Here is a 21,476-nt window from a genome sequence, read left to right as displayed (position 1 = left end):
TTTTTGCTTTTTTGTGCCTTTCTAGTTTATATAGTAACGTAAAAAAATTCAGAATTGGAGCCTTAATACTCTCAAGTTTTTCCTGAGGCTTTTTCAGACTGGCGGTTTGCTACTTATAGTTTCTATGTATCACCAGCTCCAGAAATATAAAATTATTGCTCATAAAATCTGTAGTGATCTAAAGATTGGTAGAGTGGTAAATAAGGATAAGGCTAGGTCAGTTTTACAGGGCAATTTGTGTAGCTTGTTAACTTGGGCTCACTTGAAAAACATGTGTTTTAGTGCAGCCAAATGCAAGGTCATAAGGATAAGAATAGGGAATTAGGGTCATCCTTTGTAGGAGGGGAGATTGTATGCTGAAAAGCAGTAACTCTGAAAGGAGCTTTACAGTCTTGAAAGATAAGCAACAGAAGATGGCTGTGTAATACTCTCTGAACTTTAAATTAAACATGTTTATCTTAAAAATAAAGGAGGTGAGACATTAGCAATAATATAGAAAAAAAGTTTTGGGATTAGAAATATTATACAGAGCTTTTCTGTTCCGGGTGAGTGCTCTGACAATGGAGATAGTCATGTTACCACTTGTTCTCTCTTTTGGCTGCATGACTTTTGCATTCTTTTCTGCTCAACAGCACAACTTCCCGTACCTAGAATGGTCAAATAATCTAATGGTGAGTGAGGTTTGAATCCTCAGATAAGCAATGAATTCTCATTTCCTGGCTCTGTGCTTCAATAATGAATTATCATAAAAAGGTGGAAATCACCACTCTGCTTTTTTTCCTGTCCTGTAAAAGCAAAAATAATCACCTTGCCCTTCCTTGAAAGAGTGGATGCATCCACCCTTAGAAGAGGGCTCCATGTTCTGGATTTGAAACGGACAGAAATGTCTGCCTGCAGCCCCTGAAAAGTCTAAGTTCCAGAGAGGGGCGGCAGATTTCCTGTTGGCTAAATCTATGATTCTTCTTCCCTATAAATGTTTGTAGGAATGTTGTGCACTTAATGCACTTAAGTGTTCCAAATACCATTCTAGCAGAAGTGTCAATTCCTGCAAGCGATCTCTTTTTCTTGAATACCAGTTCTGTATTAAGACATTTAAAAAAATCATTATGTTGTTTTTACACAAGAGATATAGAGTTGGTTTGAATATGTTACCTGCATGGTATAGTTTCTGATGCAAGAGGATTTACAAAAAGAAAACATAAGACACAGTAGTTGAGGTTTCAATCTAGACAAATTGAGAGTAGCTGTAAGATTTCAATGTATAGCAATGAAAGTAGCAGCTTCTGAAATTATCCATTGCTTACAGCCTGGATATCCATTGCTTACAAAACTGGATTTCCTTCTGAGGTATATCCTGAGTTTCACCCAGCATTGTGAGCTTGATGCAGGAATACTGATGAAATTTTATTATCTGTATTATTTAGAAGGTCAGGTTGGGTAATTGTGATGCTTCTCTCTGACCTTAAAATATGAATCCATAAATTGCTTTATGAAAGTTTTTAGTTATTGAATTCTGTTGATGTACTCAAGATTACCCTTAACCATCAAGGATGGCATTAGTTCAGGGTACAGGATTAGGCCCTGATGTTTCCCTTCAGTTTTTGTGAGCTTCTGCTTCTGTCAGGAATTTGGGTAGCATATGAATGTCATTCATGGCCATAATTGAAGTGTTTGCTTTTGATTCAGCAGTGTTTTCTGTCTGTTGGACAGATAGAGAGAATATAAGGACTCAGTGAGAATAAGGACACTGATCAGCATTGTAAGCAGGGTTTCAGCATATCAGTAGCCCAGCCATAAACTGTTTTGCAGGTCATGGTGGAAGAGGATTTAAGGAAATTCTGAGACAATAAATTGATAGCTGTAGTGAGCTTTTCTCAGATGTGAGAGGCAGCATGAGGGTGGGCAAAAAAGATGTTCAAAAAGGGAAAAAACCCAACCTAAGGAATTCAGTGATGGAGTCAGAAGTCCCTGCTGATCTAGAGATGACAAAAAAAGGAAAGGCTGTGAAGGCTTTGAAAATGGAGGAGTATCTTATATTTGAATGAGCTTCTATCTTTTTTTATTACTTCAAAGGATGGAATAACATTGAAAGTAAGCAACTATGATCTTTGCAGTAGCACTTTCAATGAATCTGAATAGAATAAGGTGATGCTTGTCTAGGCTAAATAAATGGATGTGACAGTAAGCAAGATATGAAATTAGACACCAGACTTTAGCTTTGTGGAGAGATTAGAAAAAGACTTTAATTTTAGAATGTTGTGAATGATACCTGTGTTCTGAGTCTCTGTGAGTGATGGAAAGCTAACCATAGTGGTAAAGAAAGTTGTGGGGACGCCATGAAAGATGAAAAGGGAAAGGCTCATAAGATCCTTATCTTTCAGCCTTGCTGAGCTAGCACTGGCAGCTTGACATCCCTAAGAGGAAGATCATCTGATATTTTTGTTGATGTAGAATGGAGTGATTCATTACCATGGAGAGGGAACCTCTACGTGGTCTTTGACTAAACACTACTAGAAATAGAGGAAGAAGAGAAGACAGTAGAGGACAGAACCCCTTGAAATACTCAGGAAGTTGAAGGAGTTAGATGGGAGTGGAACTAGGAGAGATGAATTGTAGAAGCTATGGGAGAACAGGTTTGAAGAAGAGAATGGTTTGGTTTTCAAGAAGTAGCCAACAGGTTGAGAAAATTGAGACTGAGTCTGAGCGTTATGAATCGGTAGAAATTTTTGGCAAGAAACTTTTACATTGAGAGCTACATTCCCTGGAGATGAAGAGAAAGTTTAAAAAGAAGCCCACACAAAAATTCCTTGCTGAATTCGTTTAATCCTCGAAATCTAGAAAACTAAATTCTTTGGAGTACTGCCATCTAGTGGCACCATCTAGCACCATCTTCTGTTTTTAATTTTTAGAACTGGTTGCCTTATGTGAGCCTTGAAGGTCAAAAGGTATCATTTACCTGACATTTATGTCTGTTTAAACCGTTCATGTTTCATTACTGACCAATTCCCTGCATTTAGCTAATTTCCCAAGTGCAAAGGATCTATGTGTGGGTAAGCATGATTTCTGTGTAATAGCGTGCGTAGTAAAATTCAAATTACTTTGTCAACTGTTTAGATAGCAATAGATCTTTTTTTCTACTAGTTCTGAGTTCTGTGAAAGAATCTTGTTTGACTGTAACAAAGTCCAAAGAAGTCTACAGTGGCAGTATTTTATGGTAGATCAGATCAAGAAAGCAATAATATTCTTTCTTTAAAATCTTGTCTTCACTATGAAACATATCCACATGCTTAAAAATATATATAACTTTTCATGTCTGCAAAAAACGTCCTGCAGAGCAGGGTGTATCAGTTTATCAAGATGTAAACTTCCTGAGGTCAGCTACAACTCTCCCCTGGGATTGACTGTATTTAGTTCATTTCATCAGATAGCAAAGGTGTCTTGCTTTAGCTCTCCTGTTTAATCTTGGCATATTCTGCAAGCACTGTTACCTGAGAGTTAAAAAAGCTACTTTTTTAGCCATGAAGATAAGTATTAAGCTAAATATATTTTATGAAAGTTATATATGGATAGTCAAACCTGTTCCTGGCAGATATCCTAGAAAAAATTTAATGGGATTTGTAGCTTCATTTTATGTTTGTTAAGATTCATTCATGCAGGAATGCCTGCATCTCCCTTAGACATTCTGATTTTACAGTTCTTTACCAGCAGATGGAAACAGAATGTTATTAGGTGTGTATCATTATTACTTGGAGCTATCCTCCATGTTGCTTCTCTCTCGTAGAAATGAAACGTCTGAATGCTGTTTTGCGTTAACTCACAGTTGATTACTTAGCATAAACTCCTTGAACTGAAAACTGTTTATGACAGAAGTGCCCTAAAAGAAGGACAGCTGTTGTTACATTGTTCACTTAAAACACTTTTAACTACAAATGCTAAGGAATATTTTGATTATTTTACACCTTTTTGTATCCTGTATAACCTCATTTGACATTCCTTTTATGCAGACACCCATCTTGAAGAGTCAGAACCACCAAATACTTAAATGTAAAGAAAAACAAGAAAGGCCAAACACTTGTCAAAAGTTAGGTTTTAAGGTCTTGTTTTCCTTCTCTTTAAGAAATAGATCTTTTGTCAAAGCTTCTACTTGAAGAAAGGAACATTCCAAAAAGAGTTCAAGAACTACTCCCAGATCTATAATCTTTCTCTCTAAGACCTACAACTTCTGGGGTGGTGCTACATTTTAAGGATTCCTTTTTAACTTCCAAATGTACTTCAGAAGGCATTTTGTTTGCTAAATCAAATGGCTGCTTCTCAGTTATGTGGAGACTCGCTGCCCCCCCCACCCCCCCCCGCCATTTCCACAGTATTCACAGTATTCTGATAATTTAAATAGGTCTTAAAATCGCAATACAATTAGCATAGATGAGAACCAAGTCCACCATAGCAGATGTACATCTGACAGTCAAATTGCAAGTTACAGAAGTTACACACTTTAGTTCCATGAATGAACAAAGAGACTTCATTATTAATTTAGTGTTTGCAGAAAAACTACCCCAAACTTGATTAACACCAGTAGATGTCAGTGTTGGCATATGCCAATGTGCCAATGTTTTGAGGAAAGTGTTCCACGTAATATGCGTTTTAGCATACATATGTATATGGATACCTGAATATATGAAATTGAGTGCTTGTTCTTTTGTATATATATTACATATTTCACCATTTATTGCATTCTGTGCTTGTAATTGCTAGTACAATAAGAACTATCTGAGAACTCTAGTAATTGTTGTACTGTAAAGGAAGCTACAAGAATAGGAAAAAATGTAAGTGTAACTTCTACTCTCTGTTAAATAAAAATATTCATTATAATTTTATATATAAATCCTGTAAAATATCTGTTTAAGTGATAAATGTTAATTAGTTGTTGCTACTAATCTCTAAAATAGTTTTAACAGCTTGATAGTACTAATATATCCTTCAAATCTGAATTTCTCTTTAGAGGTGCCAGGAACAAAGGAAAAAGAAGAGTTTTTACAGGATTTTATATATATGCATATGAATATATAAACATACGTATAAGTTACCATGTTGTGTAAAAGCGTTCACTGTTTTTGGAAATTGTAACTAGATAGATAGGAAATTGGAGGGTATAATTACTTCAAACTACAACTTTCTAAAGTGAAATATTCCTTTTGCAAGGTGCTTGCCATAGGTAGATTTATTTTAAAAAATGGCAAACAAAAAATAATCAGAATCCAATCCCCTAGTAATCATATAAGGTGCTGATCAAAACCAGCCAGACATTCCTGCTGAAATCAGTTCACTTTGTCATTTAAGTATATCTGACTATAAACACAGCACTTGAGTGGTGTATTTGCATGAAGTTATGCATTCTATGCGTTTCATACTAATTTAGAGCTTAGTGTAATATTTTTCTTGTGACTTCTATAATATACACCATGGACCTGATCATGAAAGTGAAATTAAAATTATTTGGTCTGTGGCTACAAAAATTACAAGATTGACACCATTGTATATTAAGTTTTTTCAATCTTTAGTTGAGGAAAAAGTTTAATTCATCATTTATTTCTAATTTGATTTACATTTTACTTAATTTTCTTGATCTTTAACAACCAAGCTTTTTCTGTGCTGTTAATACCTGACATAATCAGAGTAATTTATTAATCTTTTATGTTGCTGCAGAATTTGTTATGAAGGAGTTCCTATTTCAGAGCAATTCCAGAATAATCGGACAGATGGGATTCACTTTCTTCACCCTCATACATCAAAAAGTCTACATGAATGCCAAAAAGTAGCTGAATATTGTCTGAAAAAGCCACAACTGCAACTGTTGGGAGAGAAAGTAAGAAATAATTTTAATAAATGTGTACAATCTTACAAATGAAGTCACAAAATCCAGGGGAAAAGTGTTTGTTTTTTTAATTGCGTCACAGAACAAAAGAACAGAACACCTTGGAAATAAAGTTCTGCTGATTTTTCAACATTTGACAATATGCAATATAAAAAATGTACATGGAGTTTTTCATCAGTGGGGAGCATTGTTCTGAAACCTCATGTCTCAATTCTTAATTCCTTCTCTGAAGTAATAAAATATGCTAATGTGCTAATTAATAACAAACAGAAACATTTAAAGAGCAAACCAGGTAGTTCATTCAGGCTGTGGAGCTCTATACGTCTCAGGATTTTGTTGTATTTGGTGGAGTTGTTTTTGACAAAATCATTTTTAGCAGAAACCAGCATTTTATCACCTAATAGTTCAGATTCAGTACAGACATTTATAAACTGGGTTTGTGTTAGTAACTAACTAAATTTTATTGGTTTTGAAGGTTTCCATTTATCCAGAAGCTTTAAAAATGTTTTGGGCTCCAGCTCCACCAAAATTCTCTGCTCCAATTTCTTCATTAAAGGAAATTTTATTTCCTACATATGAGGTAAATGTTTTAAATGTATTTTTAGTGTTCTTATCTTTTGCAGAAATATACACCTTTGTCTAACATTATATTTATTAATTGTAATAGTTATATTTTATGCTGCTATCTTATTAACACTTCTGTATATTGTAAGCATGGTATATAAGTCATTGTACAATTTGTAATAATATATGTTGAATAGTATTGTTTAATTTTCTACAATAATAAAGTTTCTGGTAGTAATTATTCTTAGTTACCACTTGCTGTTATATTATCTTGCTTAATGTCTTTACATTTATGTTGAAAGCTACTTTTGTGTAGTTTTTCTTCTATGCTATGCTGGCAGTGATTTCTATTAAAATGTAAGAAAATGTTTCTTATATTCAACAAAGTCTGTTTTAGAAAATGACAATCCTTTTGAGTTTTGAAATGTTTTCAATGTAAAATCTCCACTATGATTACATTATTGCAAGAGAGGAGCCATTCATGCAAAAGGACGTGCCTGTTGTATGCCTGTATTTGTAGCACTCCGCACCTTCATATGGCAAAGGTTTACAAAGAAACTAGGATTTGTGACCAGTTCACACTCCTGTGCAAGAGGTAAAGCACTCTTATGCGTGGATTAATTGATAGCAGGAATAAACCTGACATAATTCCCTATCTCCTAGTCTTACTATGACCAAATTGAGACCTGTGTTCTTGTTACTCTATGGACTACTGTGACCTGACCTAAATTACCAAAGCTAAAGGTAAGAACTTTAGAGAATCAGGTAGCAATAATCAGTTTCCTCAGGTCTCTGCCCTTTTTGCGCCATGTGATTTTTAATCACATTAAAGAATGTGCTCCATCAGAAGCCTAAGATAAACGGCATCTGTGATGTTGGTCTTGATCATCATAAATCTTTAGCTCAAGTATGTTATAGGCTTTATTTATCAGTTACTATGTTTTCTATAGCTGACTAAAATAAGTGTTGCACATTAAAGTATGCAAATATATTAATATTTCAGAGCAATGTTATTGAGGATGTTGTATTTGAAGACTTTTTCACTGATCATGAAGAAGACTTAGAAGCTGAGCAAGATGATCATGATTTCTGCGGTTATGGAATGGTGTGTATGATGGTACAATTTTTTTAATGTAACACTAAAAATTAAGATAGCAAAACAAGTTTGAAGATCTAGTCATAAGAAAATACTTCTTTACTAGAGAATCTGAGGTACAACTGAGTGTTCTAGTAGCTAAAACAGCTGAAACTTTGCAACTGACCAGGGATATTGCTGAGACCTCAGCTGGAATTGAGGACAACTAATGCATGAGTGGATGTATTTGGAGCCAGAAATGGGCAAACTGAGGTTAGCATATTATTACTGCAACTGAGCTCTCAGGTATAATTTAGTGCTTGAAAGCACTGTTTGATATGAAAATTTAGGGCTCCATCTGCAAGTTTGGACTATTAGAGCAGTTAAGATATGTTGGGTAATGTGTTTCCTATTTGAAGGTGAAACATGCTGGACAAGACATGCTTGCTTTTGTTCTTGGAAGAAGCTTTTTTAATAGTGACTGAGTATCTGAGGATATGTCATTACAGAGAATATGACTTGTAGATGACATTGAAGTGGAACAAAAAGATAAATTCAATTATGGTAAAGGAACACTTGCTGGTTTGAACATTTCTTGCAGGAGCTGGCTAGAAATAATGACGAGAACCATATTCAGTATGTCAAAAAGGAAGAATTTTGCGATCGGCTTTGCACATCTTCTGTGTCCTCTGGCAACAGCAACTTAAAATAGTTATTTTGTGTTTGGCTAAAAACTATTTGGAATTTTGTATCATGTTTGACTGCAGGCACAACGAGGTTATGGCTATATATGTAACTACAAACTGATTTGTAATTGTCCAGCAGAGCTGAAAAGTGCTGGTAGTCCTTGGCCTACAGGTTGACTGGGCCATTAGATGTGATAATGGGAAGTAATAAAGTCTACAGTTACTAAAATATTGTATTTTATTGCACATTTACTTGTGGACTTATTGGAAGTGTCTCTTTTACTGAAAAAAACCCTCCTGTTACTATGCTACAAGTAGGTCTGTTAACAACTATTAAAAACAGATAAAGCACATACAGATTCTCAGGTAGAAGTAATATTCTCATAGGAAATTATGGTTGTAGTGATGTTATGTGGCCATTTTTTTGGTCCGGGATTCCCAATATAGAAATATGTGTGTGGCTAATGTCATTTAATGCGGAGCAAATATGACACTTTTAAGAAGTGTCTGGCTTAAAACATGTTAATTGGAAAGACATTTCCATGCATGCAGTAAATTCACTAGGTGATCAACAGTACGGCATATTCACAATGTGTTCTGAGATTGGAGCGTCTACAGTACATATATACAATATGTCCACTGACTACACTTGCTCTTTAGCATTAATCTATACGAGTGCATTGAATGTGTCTTGGATTTTTGGACATCTGGCAGTGGAATGAGCTTAAGACATCCAGAAATCCAGACAAATGCAGTCCTTCACTCTGGCAAAAGTTGGTTTGGTTTTTTTTTGGTGAAAATACAGATTTCTTTGGATACTAGCTCTATTTTTAGCAGTGTCTGCTTTTAAAAGCAGAATGTATTTGAAAGCTCTATTCATATTAGGCTCAGACTAATTCAGACTTATTTTGCTTTTTTTTTTAAATCTATAGACAAAAAGTTTACTCAGAAGATGCCAATCCTTGCCTGATTTTTCTGACAGTGAGAGCTCAGAGGTATTATTTTATATTTACTTGTATTTGTTCCCGAACTGTGATTTTGTGGAAGAAATTCTTCCACTGAACTGAACTTAATATTTTCCTATTGGATGCAAAAGTGAAAGTCTCAAAGGTTCTTTTTCAAGTGGATTGGTTTTATTAAATAGGAGAACATAGCTCTGCAATGGAAACCCTTGTTAACTTTACAGGCATTTGGGTAGAGATAAGTGTGAGTAATCTGTGCTCTAGCTCACCTGAAATGAGTGGAACAACATATCAGAGTAAAGATTTAGAGTGTCAGTCCTTGGATTTCAGAGATTTCAGGGCATCAGTGTTGTCAAATTTCCAATCTGTAAAGTGCTATATACTTTTAATGGCTATTGAAGTTTAGTTGCTTCACAAAATACATAAAGCAGCAATAAACAGTGCAAATTTTACACTTGTTCAAAGATCACCTTGATAGCATTATACAAGTAATATTTTATTGACAAGTTTGATTTTCAGTAAGAATTTCAGGAGTATATATTTATTTAAAATTTCTATATAGTCTGTAAAGACCTGCTTAAAATGTTGTGACCATGTTATTTTAGGTGGACATGAAGCATGGCAGCAGTTTGTATGCAATGATAACTAAAATAATATAAACACCAGATTTGCAATTAGAACTAGAGCATTGATGCTTGATTTTTAAAATATTAGTTTCATGTTCAAATAGAAGTAGTCTTGTTGAATTCAGATAGCTATCCTTTAACAAAATTATGCATAGTTCAGTAAAAGAATTTATCAAGTAACAATTCAATATTTCTGCAATTTGCAGTCAAACTATTTGATTTGGTGATAAATGACAGCTAACAATAGATACGTGTAGTGATAAATGATAGCTTCACATTGAGTTTCAGCTTTTCAATAAATCAGTATTGAAGCTTAGATTTTTTTAAAAAAATATAATTTTCCTAAAGAAAAGCATCACACTTGTGACATTGAGATTTTTTTTATCTTTTCAAAGCTTCAGAGTTTAATGCATTACCACAAATAAAGATATTAACTTACTTGAGTGGTTTAAATTATTATTAAAATAAAGATTGTCTTTCTAATTTAAAGTTATTCAAAATTATTCAATGTTTCATTTATGTTTTTATTTATTTTATTCATTACTAACAAGTGTAATCCTCTTTAAATTTCAGGCAGTGGACACGAAATGGCATTCTAATTTCTTTGTCAAAGATGTGTTATGCTTACTATTATAGTGCAATTTAGTGAACTGGAATTAACAAAAAGACTGAGAAGCAATACATTTGTTATTGCAAATAGTACTTGCTTAATAATTAATAACAATTAAACACCAGAAGATAACAGTTATTCTTTTGATTTTGTCAGGTGATTCAGGGATGGGGACTTGAAGTATGAGGGTGCATTATTCCATTCAGATATTAACTGTGTTTTCATATAATACACTAGTACAATCTTCCTGTCTTGTCTTCCAAGTTCATGAATATATCTCAGTTCATCTTTTTGTAAATGCCACCGCCAGTGGCATACATTTTTGATTTTAAAATTTAACTTTCCTACAAGGATTGCGGATATTTAATTCAAATTTCTTGTGATGCTTTTTAGAAAAAAATTATTTTAGCCCTTTAGGAGCTTCACGTAGCTTTGAATTAATGTTTCAGATCTCTTTGCTTTGACACACATCCTGAGGTATGCACATCTTTTTCCCATTAAATACTATAATTTTTTTTCAGCTGTGTGGTCCCCATGTTGCTCTCTTTCTTTTTCTTTACAATTTTACATAAAATATAATCCAGTCCATTAAAACTAAGGAAATGTGATATATAAAACTTATTTCAAATGAATATCTAAATAAATTAAGTTTCCTTTTTTTTAACAGACAAGTTTGATTAAAAGATCAGTCTCAGCTCTCGAGATGACAGCTTTCAAAGATGAAACTACGTTAAATATGTCAGCTAATTTCAAAACCAGCATGAAAGAGTTGAAGGTTATGAAGCAACGGATAGCTGAGACAGAGGTTGAGACAGAGATTGGGAAAAGCTCCCCTACCAAGCATCTACTGAATCAACTCTGTGATGATCCTCAGTCAATGCAGACAGACATACCAGTAGAAAAAATGCCTACTTTGACTGGACAAGAGGATAGTGAGAATGACATTGTTCTTGTGGAGCGACCTCAAAAGGCTGGGATTAAATGCACTGTTTTCCCAAGAAGAAGGAAAACAAAGAAATCAAAGAAAATAATAAGTCCTAGAATATTAGAAGCTGTGATTAAGAAATTAAGTCAACCTCCAAAGATTCTTAAAAGGTTTTCTTTAATTAATGTATATTGCCTTTTTAAAGAATATATTTTAATTTGTAGCTGTATTATCTAATTAGAGCTGTATTATCTAATTTATCTTTTTAATATTAGATATTGCTCTGAAATTAAGTAATAATAGTTCAGTTATTTAGGAATAATATATAGTTTTTAATGCAAAGAAAAAAATCCAAACTGCTCAGGCATCTTGAGGACATTTAGTACATACTGCACTTTAAATAGAAATGGTGTTGGTTCATGCAACAACAGAAAAAGTTTTATCTAACTATAAATGCATGATAAAATAGTCAAACTGCTTGCTTTTGAAAGACAAGTTCTTAGGAAACCGAAATGCTAGGCTGGACTAACCTCCTTTGTAGCATGAACTTTGTAGATTACATCAAACAAGTAGTAGCTTTTAACCTTTTGTTTTCATGTTTTTCTAGTGAATGTTTATTATTTACATACTTCAGATATGGGGTACCTTAGAAAATATTCAAGTATTAAAAAAAAAAGAAAAGAAAATAAATTCATGTTCTTGCTAGTTTTTTTTATATTTCTTAAATACTTATGCTCGAAGTGTGACCTGCAACCCCCCACCCAAATGTTGTCTATTTTTGTGTGCAGTCATATGTGTCCACATTGTACTTACACTGATGCTCAGGCGTGGTCCTTCAGACCAGTTTTCCATTCAGACTCTTCTTTTTTCTGCTTTTAAGCATCTTTCAGTAGGTTTATTCTTAAGAAAATCAAAGCTACTTAAATGGTGTGATATACTGGTAGAGAGACCTGTGACTAAGGGAGAAGGTGGCCTTTTTTCAAAGTCTTGTTTTAGACAGGGGTACTGTATGTTCTTTGCTGTCTAAGGCTTTCATATCACTTTTGCTAAACCAAGGGGATTTCATCTTTGTACTATTTTGCACGTCATTTATGCATGAGCCTGCTACATTTTTTATTTAATTTTCCTTTTTTTTCCTAGTAGGATCCTTATGTGTAAAATAAACATATGTATAAATATTAGGTCATAGTATTACAAATATATATATGTATAAAATATTTTCTCCCTTCTGGTATTCCCTTCTATGTTAGCAAGTCTGATATTGTTTGTGATAAAGATTAAGTGTTTCTGTTAAAGACTTTTGGGTTGGGTTTTTTTCACTTTGACGTCTCAAAGTAGATGTTGATATTGAACGTTTATGAAAGGTTCTCATCTTGGAAACTATGAATTTTGCCAGATTATAATTTTGGAAATGTCCTTGTAAATTCAAGTGCTTTTTTTCACCTCTGGGTGGTGCTGTTTCTGCTTGTTATTCTGGCCTCTTCCTAATGTCATTGGGATCTATCATTGATATATTCATCCATCTAGGATTTATCATCATTTAGCCAGGCTGGTAATTGTCCACTCTGAAATATTGTCCTTTCTTAGGTTTAGCATTGTCCTTGTAAACCTGTTAGATTTGGAGGAAATAAGCATGCAACTGCGAGTAAGTGCTGAACTTTTTGGGGACATGAATCATTCAGAACAATTGTGCTTACCTGTGGCTTCAATAATGTTTTTTGATTGAAGACTGATAAGTTAAAAAATCATGATTAACAAGAGAACTAACAGTAGGTTTTTGAATAGTTGACTGGCTTATTGCAATTTGATATCATTAATATATCTGGGAACCTTTAGTTATTTTTAATATATTTTTCCTTAGGTCTGTGTCTCTGGGAAGACTTTGTATTCATGATAAATTCAGTATCAAGGTGTCTGCAGCAATCAAACAATATCAGAGCCACAGCATCCCTTGCTTGTTAGATTTTGAAAAGTTTGCAGAAATGAGGGGTGGAATTCCAAAAGAAACTTCTGCTCGCATGTGGGTCAGTGGAATATGGACCTGCTGGTTTGATGAAACTTTCCCTCCTAGTGGGACTGCTTCTGAGGAGAAGGATACTGAATTACTGAAAGGAACTGAGACAGTGGACTCTAAAGAAGCAAATCTACAAATAGAACTAGTTGACTCAATACAACCTGTTCTTCTTGAAGGTGCAACAGTTAGTATTGAAGATTTAGAAGAAGAAGAAAGAAGGTTGACTGAGCTAATAGAAAAGGAAGAGCGTTCTTCAGCTTTTCACTACTGCAGGCGTGGAGCAATACAAAGAAAGTTAGGCAAGTTAAAGTCAGCTATGGATGACTTGGAAAAAGTAAGTTTAATGCCATGTTTTACTTCTATCAAGCATCTTTTTTTTTTTTTTTTTTGGCTAAGCATCTGAGTTCTTCAACAGGTGAAGAATTAGAAGCAGGAGAGCCGATAACTAGCTGAACACTGCCACCTTTTACCTTTGTAAGACAGCATGATCCAAGTTTAGTCCTGCTAGAATGAAGATGCAGACTCTTAATAAACTGTGTTTATTTACCATAGTGTTGTCCAAGCACCATAATGTTTCTTTGGAGACCATTGCCCAGGATACAACACTCCTAAGTGGAGTTGGAGATAGGATAGACAAAAAGGACAGAAAGTCTTTTGCTTAAAGTTTTGCTGCTGGCAAAGCTGGCAAATATATTTTTAATTTCTGCAAAAGCATAGTAAGCAAATAAATTGAAAAGTCATGTATTTCCTGTTTATAATTAAACCATCTTTTTGTTTATAATTAAACCATCTTTTTGTATAAACCATTTTATACAATAATACTAGTGTTTTTCTATGTATGTTTATTTTTTCAACACTTTTAAGTTCCCATAAAGGGAACTTGTAGCACTGTAAAAGTGCTACAAACCTGCCATTACTTCTGCCCAAGACCCTGCACAACTAGAAAGAAACAACCAAAATAGAATATAAACATTACTGAAAAAAAAGAAATGAAAAGAATATTTTTAAACTCTATAATATAAATGTGGAAGCTGTAAATGCTTTCAAAGCCATTCTTTAAACAATGGTAGAGTTTTGTACGATTGTGAAAACTGGGTGGAGGAATCATGCATTGTACTTTCGGTATGGTATTTTCATTGTCATTTAACATCTATATTACACACAGCTAGTCATAACCAGTTTGGGACCCCAAAGTACTTCATCCTATGTGTAACGTTGTATAGAAAAAGATGTCCTCCTTTACTTAACCAACATCTTGGCTCTTAACACAGCATGTGGTGTTTGGAGAAGTATTCCTCAGCAGCTGCTTTGGGGTTCATGATCCTTGTACTGGAGTGCTTGATAATGCAGAATTGAACCAGATCTTTTGTGTTGATAGTGCTCTGTATGAGTAGAACACCATCAATCTGCCACTGTCCCTGAAAACAATCTAACCAGGCATCTTTAAATAATGTAAATAGTGTTTCTTTTGCTAAAATGCAAAGCTCAGTTGGAGTATTTGGAAATGTGCAGAGGAATGAAACAATGAAGTACAAACCAGCTTGGCTTCTTGTTGGTTTCTGCATTCCTTTCAGCTAACAGTCTCAAGCTGCAATAAATTTTAAGGATGCTCACAGTGTGTCCTACAGTAAGATCCACCCTAAAGATTTTACTCTCTTTCTAGAGTGTGCCTTTCCCAAAATGCATATTTTCTTAGGGTGAAATTTCCTTTTCTAACACCATTTCTGTTAATGCTTCTCTTGGAGATAAATATTTTTTTTTTTAAAATTTTAATGGGACATAGGGACCTATTTTATGTACCTGCAGTCTGTACATATTACCTTCCAAACTTCATAAATTATCTGACCAGAAAATTGACTATATTCGTAGAAACTCAATGATTATCTTGTATCTTTTTTATTCACCCCAGACTTTAGAAACAGACCATAAAGGATCTGAAAGGCTAAAAATCCCACACCCTGGAACTGTGGCCCTTTGACCAATGGGCTGATATCAACTGTCAAAATTGCTTGCCATTCCTATTGCATATTTTAGTGAAAACATTACTGACTTTTCTCTTTAAGACATATGAACACAATTCCTGTGTAGTTTATGGATCCTAGAAATAGTTTACAGACTATATTCTGGTAGCTTGGACTCTGATTCTGCATACGTGTAAGTACACAATGCTTTTAGGTAAACAAGTAACACTAGTCAAATTTTTCAGATTTCTTGGTTAAGTAAAAGTTTGTCAATGTAGGAATTTTCTTAAAAATATAATAATCATTTCAGTGCAAAAATGTTCTTATTTCCTATGTACTATTATTAGCACAGTTGAGAAGTTCCTTCTGCAATATAAATTATTTACTTATTTTGTTTATAGGCTATAAGCTTAGAACCACTGCTGCTTAATGCTTACTGGCATAGACATTTGATTTACCTCTTTCAAGACAGAATTTCTGCTGCTTTGGATGACCTAAATTTTATAACTAAATGGAGCAAAAATAAAGCAGGTAAGTATCATTGAAGTGTAACTTAACAGTTTAATTTTTCATAGTGTTTTTTCTCTAGTTGCCTTTGGCCTTAGTTCTGCAAATATTTCTGTATGTATTTAACCTTGTATCAGTTGTTTTATCCTTATTACAAAAAATATTTTAAAGCAAACATGAATCTTCAAAGGCTTGGGACAGAAGCTGGTTTTTTAAAGTGAGAATAAGAACTTAGTTTTAGTGTGTTCTTAAAAAATGCAAAAAAAAAAAAAAAAAGGAGGGCTGATGGAAATTGTATCCATTAATTTAACAGTGAAAGCTGATAACAATCCTGTAATGGAGACAGTGTGCTCTTGTGCTTGTCAGCCCTGTTCTGCTGTACCCTTTAAACTGGGAAGGAGGAGGTTAAAAGGGAAAGATACCACCTCTGGCTGACAGACCAGGCCCTGCAGGTCAGAGGAAGTGATTCCCCTCTGCCACGTTGTTGTGCTGCACCTCCAATACTTTGTCCAGTTTTGGAACCCCTGGTATGAGAGACAAGCTGGAGACAGTCCATTGGAAAGCCATTAAGATGGTCTCAGGTAGCCAAAGTTGTATAAGGAAAGGCTGAGGGAGATGAGTTACTTAGCCTGGAGAAAGTATGGCTAAGAGGGAAATCTCTTCTCAGCTACATAATGGGTGGTAACAGAGAGGACAGAGTCAGACTCTTTTGAGAGATGCACAGCAAAACAGGAGGCAATGGTCACAGGCTGCAACAAAGGAAATTTTAATTGGACATGGACTTGGAAGACCTCCCCCCACTTCTTCCTCTACCATTAGTTTTTTGTTGCTGGCCACGACGTTATATGGTATGGAATATCCCTTTGGCCTACTGAAGTCAGCTGTCCCAGCTGTGTCCTTTCCCAGCTTCTTGCCCAGCCCCAGCCTACTGGCTGGGGAGAGCGCATAGGGGGAAAAGAAAAATAAGAAATAAAGCCTTGATACTGTGCAAGCATTGTTCAGCAATACTTGGAGTTAAAAATAAAGTTAACTTTATCCTGACCAGACCCAATGCAATGGGATAAATAATGTGTGGGCCCATTTAAACTAAATCTCTTCATATTTGTTTGTGATCAACAGGTCTACACTAAATGGCTTGATGGGCCATTTCTATAGAGCTCTACAGTGAGCAAAGATTTTTAGTACCTGTGAATCCTGCAAGAGCTACCAGTTTACAGCTGCATGGGCTCCATGGTTGAGCACACAGCTGTAGCTTTACACTTTTGAGTTTTGAGGACTTCCTGACCTTTGTATAATCTACTGTTCTATTTCTACTGCTTGTGTTAATTACCCTGTAAGGAGGAGATGACTTATTATTTTGCTGCTAAATAGTGCCTTTTATATTTTGGGTGGTTGTTTCAGATACATACCTGTCAAGGGCTGAAATTTACAGAAAACAGGGTGATAATGCATTGGCAATCCTCAATTATAGCTCTGCAATACAATGCAGTCCTACAGATGATGACATTTATTTTAGGAGAGCTGAGTTGTATTTTGAAGAAAATCAATTGTTATTGGCCATGGATGATTACGCCAAAGTAAGTTCACTTTTTTGTATTGTTATGATAATGTAGTAACTTCTGTGTAACTTTAATAAAAGTAAACAGTATTTGGATATATCTGTTAAGTAGCTTGTAGAACAGATATCCTTTCAAAAAAGTTTGTAGAACAGATATACTATCAAATAAATGATGTTTAAAAAAAATAAGTGCTATGGAAATAAATAAGTAATTTCTGTTACTCCTGCTGGCTCATTCAGTAAATTAATTTGAATGTCTACAAATTATCAGCCATTAATGAGCTTGCATCACATTTTATTTCACTTTACAGTTAATGGAAATGATAATAGACAATAGAGGACAAAGGAATAAAAAAGAATGTCTGAGAATAAAAGAATATGTTCTTTTTATGCTGGTTAAGACTTTTAATCATTAGAAATAAGAATGAGGAATAACATAATGTACTTATTTTTTTTCATTATAGTGTTTTCAGTATAACCCAAAAAGAACAGATGCACTTATGAAACATGGAATACATTTCTTTGACCATTCAGTTTTGACTATAGCTATTCAGGATTTTACAGCTGTGATCAAGGAAGACCCCAGCAATGCTCAGGCGAGGTAGTTTGACAAAAGTATTTGAATTCTACGTGGATTATTAAAATAATATTAATATGTGAAAGACTGAATATGCATTAAACAATAATAAAGAAATTGCATTTCCAAAGAGGTGTCTAATAGAAATAGAAGACAACTTCTAGGCCATGATATTCATTGGGGAATCTTTGTATTGCTTTAATGACTTTGGATTAGTCCCTAGACCTTAATTTAGCTAAGCACAGAACCATGTGCTTAGATCCCGCTGGAGTAATGCAAATACATAGTCAGTTGGACTTAAGCACATGCATGTGTGCTTTGCTCTAAAGAGCTGGATTTAAATACATGCTCAAAATGAAGAATGTCCTTAAGGATTACATAGTTCTATGCCTAATTCCCATTGGTTGCCTTGACACCTCTAGTTTTAGCAATATGCTGAATTAATATTTTCTGTGAAATTTTGAATTATGAATGAGAAGCATCTTCATTTTGGAATTATAATGATGATTTTGAGGTTTGACTTACAAAGACTGAAAAAAATTTATATGATTTCCCTACTAGAAAATGTGACTTGTTTTTAATATCATTCCTGCAAAGATTTACATTCTTTTTATACTCTATTCTGGAATCATGAAAACAGATGTAAAATAAAAATAAAAGCAGATATTCAATACCAAAGTATGATATCTGAATTTAGGTGTCAGCTTGCTGTATCCATGGGATGTAAGTGTCTGAGCAGCCATTGTCACCAAGAACAATCTAATGAAGACAGCTAGTAGACTCTAGGTAGGCTGAATATAGACTCGTCTATAAAGCCTGACAGCTGTTCAGCTAAAGAGCCAGTAAGTGTATATTTTTAGATGAACTGAATTGCTCCCATGTCCTTGGACTATGTTGACTAGATCTTCATCAACTGTAATGGAAAGTCAGACACCTAACATATGTTGTAGACATCTACAAATAGACATCTAAGTTCAGATGTCTTATGCTGGAATGGTTAGAAATGGCTGGGAAAGGATTCCCCTATGTGTATCTTCTACCTGTCAGTCCATGTCCTTCATCACAGGGAACCACAGAATCATGCAAAGCTTTCTTATGACTTTAGATTCCTATGCTACTAAAGTAATTTGCAGATGCTCCTTAAAACTCTGACTTTGAAATAAAAACTTGAAGCAACATAAAACTGCATTTGGCTTCCTGAAATTCACTAGTTCATTGAGGCTCACGTGTTGATGCATGGGCTCTGTGGGTATGATTAGTATCAGTGCCTTGTGTTTGTGTCGAGCTAAGCACGTGATTTAAATTCTTGAGGAACTAACTGACTTTACTGTGTAAGTTTTAAAAAGGAGTCTCAAATATTTTGCATAATTCTGCATAGAAGTGGAATGGTAAGACCTGCTTAATCTTAAAGCTATCTTCAGTAATAGAAAAATGTTTTATATATTACATTTTGCATTGATTAGATAATTTTACAGCCATTGTTGTCTAATCACACTTTTTACCTGTGCTTATGATTTATCTTGTTTAAATGTATTGCTAGCTTCCTGAATTTGAGGGTAGAATAGTGTAAAATAGTAGGATCTGATTTTGTAAACTTGTCTGAAAGAAATATTGAAGAATAGGATGGATGTTTTCAGAAAACTTTAATAGTAATAGGAGCAGTTTTAAATTTTTTCTTTTAAATCAGATTTAACAAAATTTGGTATTTCCCATACAGAAACTGCTGTACCAATAGGCTATGGATGACCTTGAAGAGAGTTCCACTAAACTCTGTGATTCCCAAAGCTAATACATGGTTCTATTATATTGAACTTGATTTGTGCAAGTGCAGTAGGTATAATTTTCTAAGGGAAAGTATATTTAAAGAAAAATTTTCTTCCTTTTTAGGCTCTATCGAGGAAGAGTGTATGCGAAGCAGCAGCAGTATAGAAATGCAATACAAGACTTAGCAGCGGCAGTTCATCTAGACCCTTCTTGTTGGTTAGCATTCTATTATAGAGGTTGCATACTGCGACAGATTGATCCAAAAAGAGCTGTGCAGGACTTCAGTGTTTCTGGTATTGTTTGTTTCTTTTAATGGTGTATATGTTTATCATTAAAAAGATGAATGACCGTTCACCAGTAATCACTATACTGCAATATAACACAGATATTTCATGTTGCAAATATGTCATTCAGTGTTTGGTAATAACTTACTCCTTTTCATTTCTATTAAGTTTGCTATTAGACATTTCTCTTGCTGCTGTTGCTATTCTTCAGTTATTTTGCCTCTGCTTCCTAAGCTTTTCTAATTCACTTTTAACAATTTGAGTGGATGTAATTGAGAAATCTAAATGTCTTGAAGGTATTTTGTGCCACATGAACAGTTTCTCTTATGATCTAGTATGTTATGTTATAGTTTATGATATTTTATAAAACTCTAAGAAACTAAACAGTAACGTGCAAATAAGTTGCATGGAATAAGTGAAATATATGTCAATATCTGAACAGTTGATTTGTATTTTCCCTCTCCTACAGTACTCATCAATGACACTCAGGAAAATTTCTGTTCTTTTCTTCATCGTGGGATCGTTTACTCAGAACAGTGTCAATGGTCACTTGCAATCTGTGACTTTGAAAGTGTCTTAGCTTTGGACAGGTGATTTGACTTGAGAATTTTAATGTATTTTGTTTATATTCTGATTACCTGGTAGCATACAAGTACTAATAAAGGGAAGTGGAATCAGAACTGTTATTCAGCAAATAGACTGGAATTAAACCACGCAAAACCATGTTATCTTCTTTTAGTATCTTTTTCCTCATTTACTATAGTCTGAGTGTAATAAAAATAATTATTAATGTAAAATGAAATTAAAAATGAAATTTTGTTTTGTCTTACATGGCAACTTGGCAAATAAATTATTCAGGGTAGGCAGACAAAAGATGAAACTCAAGTCCTAATTAAAGTTGACTACTCATGCCATAATAATTCCATTGGTCTTTTGGGAGGGAATCTGTCCACAATGCAGGTAAAAAGTTAAACTATTTTTTTTCCCCAAATAAAATGCTACCATAATTTCTTTAGCAAAAGCCAGTAGATGGTATCCCTGAAAGAAAGTAAAATAAAATAGAGTTATTTGGTGACTGAAGCTGATGTGGTTCTTCTGAATTGCATTTTTTCCTACCACTTAAAAATACATCAGAAACCAATTATATCTGCAGCAGCCCTGCCATGCAAATGGTCTTAAAATATGCAACAAGCCTCCCATACCAGTTAACTGCATTAATTTTGTGTTCAAAAAACATGTAGACGTAGCACTTCAGTACATGGTTTAGTAGACATGGTGGTGTTGGGTTGACGGTTGAACTTGATGATCTTAGAGGCCTTTTCCAACCTTAAAGATTCTATGAATTATCTTACTCTAAAGGAATTGAGTTCTTGTTCAGCCTTGGGCAACCTCAACAGTCCTGTCTTGAGCAAAGGCTTCCATTCCAATCTGTGGTAGGCCTAAAGACCCCTCAGCTCTTCCTTTGTCTTGGCTCTGCTATAAGGAGTCTTG

General features: G+C 34.4%; 1 protein-coding gene across 2 annotated transcripts in view; it reads left to right on the top strand.

The window, feature by feature from the left end:
* The window catches only part of TTC6 (tetratricopeptide repeat domain 6), a 63,177-nt gene that overhangs the window by 17,982 nt on the left and 23,719 nt on the right, over nt 1-21,476 (top strand). For both annotated transcript variants that reach the window (XM_075753951.1, XM_075753950.1), the window contains exons 7-17: nt 5,704-5,863; nt 6,348-6,452; nt 7,440-7,541; nt 9,130-9,192; nt 11,063-11,490; nt 13,182-13,668; nt 15,697-15,826; nt 17,204-17,379; nt 17,825-17,961; nt 19,825-19,994; nt 20,455-20,575. In XM_075753951.1, the coding sequence (XP_075610066.1) occupies nt 5,704-5,863; nt 6,348-6,452; nt 7,440-7,541; nt 9,130-9,192; nt 11,063-11,490; nt 13,182-13,668; nt 15,697-15,826; nt 17,204-17,379; nt 17,825-17,961; nt 19,825-19,994; nt 20,455-20,575 (2,079 nt within the window). The remainder of the gene's footprint in view (nt 1-5,703; nt 5,864-6,347; nt 6,453-7,439; nt 7,542-9,129; nt 9,193-11,062; nt 11,491-13,181; nt 13,669-15,696; nt 15,827-17,203; nt 17,380-17,824; nt 17,962-19,824; nt 19,995-20,454; nt 20,576-21,476) is intronic.

This window comes from Balearica regulorum, chromosome 5, assembly GCF_011004875.1.
Source record: "Balearica regulorum gibbericeps isolate bBalReg1 chromosome 5, bBalReg1.pri, whole genome shotgun sequence".
NCBI lineage: Eukaryota > Metazoa > Chordata > Aves > Gruiformes > Gruidae > Balearica > Balearica regulorum.
The sequence above is the reverse complement of the archived record's forward strand: the minus strand, read 5'-3'. Positions and strand labels throughout refer to the sequence as shown.